The 2,901-nt window shown below is 33.1% G+C and overlaps 1 protein-coding gene across 1 annotated transcript in view; it reads left to right on the forward strand.

Annotated features, from left to right (window-relative positions):
• ciz1a (cdkn1a interacting zinc finger protein 1a) overlaps positions 1 to 2,502 on the forward strand; it is an 18,816-nt gene extending 16,314 nt beyond the window's left edge. Inside the window, exons 16-18 of the mRNA XM_016484512.1 lie at positions 1,504 to 1,736; positions 2,216 to 2,235; positions 2,327 to 2,502. Of these exons, the coding sequence (XP_016339998.1) occupies positions 1,504 to 1,736; positions 2,216 to 2,235; positions 2,327 to 2,502 (429 nt within the window). The remainder of the gene's footprint in view (positions 1 to 1,503; positions 1,737 to 2,215; positions 2,236 to 2,326) is intronic.
• The last annotated feature ends 399 nt before the right edge of the window (positions 2,503 to 2,901 follow it).

A 2,901-nucleotide genomic window follows, 5' to 3' on the forward strand; every position in this document is an offset into this window, starting at 1 on the left:
AAGATTGTTACACTGAATGACATTTTAGTGGGTCTCTTCTGTAAATCAGGGGAAAATGTATGATATTTATTTTTTGCTTGGAAACACAAAAACAAAATTGCAATTAAATTGGAAACACAAAAACAAAATTGCAATTAAATGAAACAGAAAACTTTTGAAATTTTTTTGGGGGGAAACAACAACAATTTAAAGCAGTATTACACTTATTGTTTTTATGCTTAAACCCTTTTTCGTCTTTGACCCATGTATTAATAAATAATTATTAATGTTATGCATTTATTAAATACTGAAGTTTATAAATTTGACTTCAGTTCAGTTGTGTAGCATTTGCTTGTTATTTAGATTTATTAATATTTTGTGTAAATTGTCCTGTTTCAGTTTAATTCTAGGGTCAGATTCTCATTGTTTTGTGCCAGAAAAGCACTTCTTGTGTAAATGATATCATCTTGTGGTTAGCAGTTAGTTAGTTTATGGTATAAATAACTACCTGTTCAAAAGAATAGCTTGATTTTATTTGAAAGTCAGCTGGAAATCAAAATGGACTTTCTTAGTTCATTGTGAACAATTTATCAGTGGATTTTATTCCAAAGGATTTATTTTTAAATATTTGTTCATCTTTCTCATCTCTCGTCTCATTTTATATAGAGATATTTTAACCATCTTGTTATAGTAAAATAATTTTGATAAACTATTCGTTTTTTTTTTTTTTTCTGGAATCAGTGTTATTTTAGTATTATTTATATACTTTTATAATATTTATTAATGTTTAAAATTAGTGTTTATTTTTGTGTTTTTGTCATTTTGTTATGTTTTTGTCATTTTTTATTCATTTTGATTATTATTATTTTTTTAAATTTCAATTCGCTGCCAATTAGCTTCTAATTTTGATTTACTTTTTTGTAGTGTTGTAATCTAATATTTATGTTTTAGATATTTATATTATTTTATTTACATTTATACTCAGTTTTAGTAGTGCTGTCAAACGATTAATCGCATCCAAAATAAATAATATATGTGTGTGTACTGTGTATATTTATTATGTATATATAAATACACACACATGCATGTATATATTTAAGAAAAATATGTTGTTTATATATTAAATATATTTATTTATAATATAAGAATATAAATATATACATGTAAATACATGTATGTGTGTGTGTTTATATATACATAATATACACAGCACACACATATTATGTAAACAAAAACGTTTATTTTGGATGCGATTAATGATTTGACAGCACTAGTTTTAGTTAACAATAACACTGTATTAAATATTCCATTTTACATCATATTATAGAAGCAAAATTGTTTGTGAATAGTGTTTCCTATTGACTCGTTATTTAAATCAGCTTCCTCATAATTAATTAAATATTATTATAAATGTATTCCCTCTTATATGAGCTTTAGAAAGGCCTCAGAATTGTGAGCGGTCATGTTAAATTGGCAATAAAGCGCAGCAGTTGTTAATGATAATGCTGGTTTGTTATTGTGTAGCGTTACAAAGCTTTAATGAAGCACGAAGACTCCAGCTCAACCTCAGCAGACCACACCAGTCCAGATCAAACCTGTCTCCTCACTAAACCAGCCCCGCAGACACTACAGTCCTGCAGCAGCACCTCGCATCCCAGCGCACAGGAAGTCCAGGCGCTCACACAGGAAGTCCAGGCGCTCACACAGGAAGTCCAGATGCTGGCACAGGAAGAAGCCGTCGCCGTGGAGAATTTAATGTATGCGGTTCTTAATCTTAAAAAAATAATAAAATAGTGTGCAGACAGCATGATTTTGCATTACAGTAAGGTTACCTTTGGGGGGAAAGCATTAACAGTTCTGCATGTTCTTTATGATGGTCTGTGTTTGGTTCTGGTGCTGTTTTCTGAGAGACTGACACTGGACTGACTCTAGAATGTAGCAGCACTCGTAAACACATTTCATAAACCTGCAAACACATGACTGAAGATCCAGAAGAGAGACTAAGCTTGTTTTGCATTGGTCTGACACAGACACACACACTCGGACACAGATGCACACACACAGACACACACACACGCACACCCTTCCTGTGGTTTGCCAGTGATTGTATTCACACGCACACAGAGCAATCTTCAAAATGAAAACTGTAACAGGATTACTCCGAGACACCGCATTGTGTGACAGACATTGGACAAACTACAAAATATTGCATTTCCTGATATTTCTCGTTTTCAAGCAATGCTGCCAATCTTCTGGGTAAAAAAAAACCAACTCGAACGGTCAAAAGTACTCTGAAATAAGTGCAATACTCAGAAGATGGAAGAGTTTATTTCAATTCATTTTGCAGGGGCCGGGGCCGTGGCAGGACTCCTGCTAAGAGACGAGGACGAGGAGCGAGACGACGCTGAGACACACACAACTGCATCCGCCTCAGAGGACCTCAGTGAAAGCATTCACACCTCTGACCGTTTGTACAGTAGCTGTGTTTGTCATGAGCACACGGCCCTCAGACGAAGGGAATGATGGGATACGCCGCTGGAGCGCGAGTCTCTGAAGGGTTCACTTCCATCAAAACATCAACACGTTCAGCTCAGAGTTCAGCCCAAAACCAACAAGATGTACATCCATATTGATCATGAAAATGTAATGATAATTCAATCCTAGTCCTAAAAATAGGTCTTTTTAAAGCAAATTTTCAGCATTATATATATATAATCAAGAAGGATTTTCTAGACAACTAAAAATGGTCTCGTTTTCAGAAAAAACAAGTCAAAATTAAGGGAGTTTTTGCTTAGAACAAGGAAAATAATCTGCCACTGATGTAAGCAAAATAATGTTATTTCAAACAGAAAGCAAGATTATTTTTAGTTGTCTAGAAAATCCTTGATTTTATATATATATATATATATATATATATATATA

The sequence above is a fragment of the Sinocyclocheilus anshuiensis genome, unplaced genomic scaffold, assembly GCF_001515605.1.
Source record: "Sinocyclocheilus anshuiensis isolate Anshui unplaced genomic scaffold, SAMN03320099.WGS_v1.1 scaffold745, whole genome shotgun sequence".
NCBI classification, from domain to species: domain Eukaryota; kingdom Metazoa; phylum Chordata; class Actinopteri; order Cypriniformes; family Cyprinidae; genus Sinocyclocheilus; species Sinocyclocheilus anshuiensis.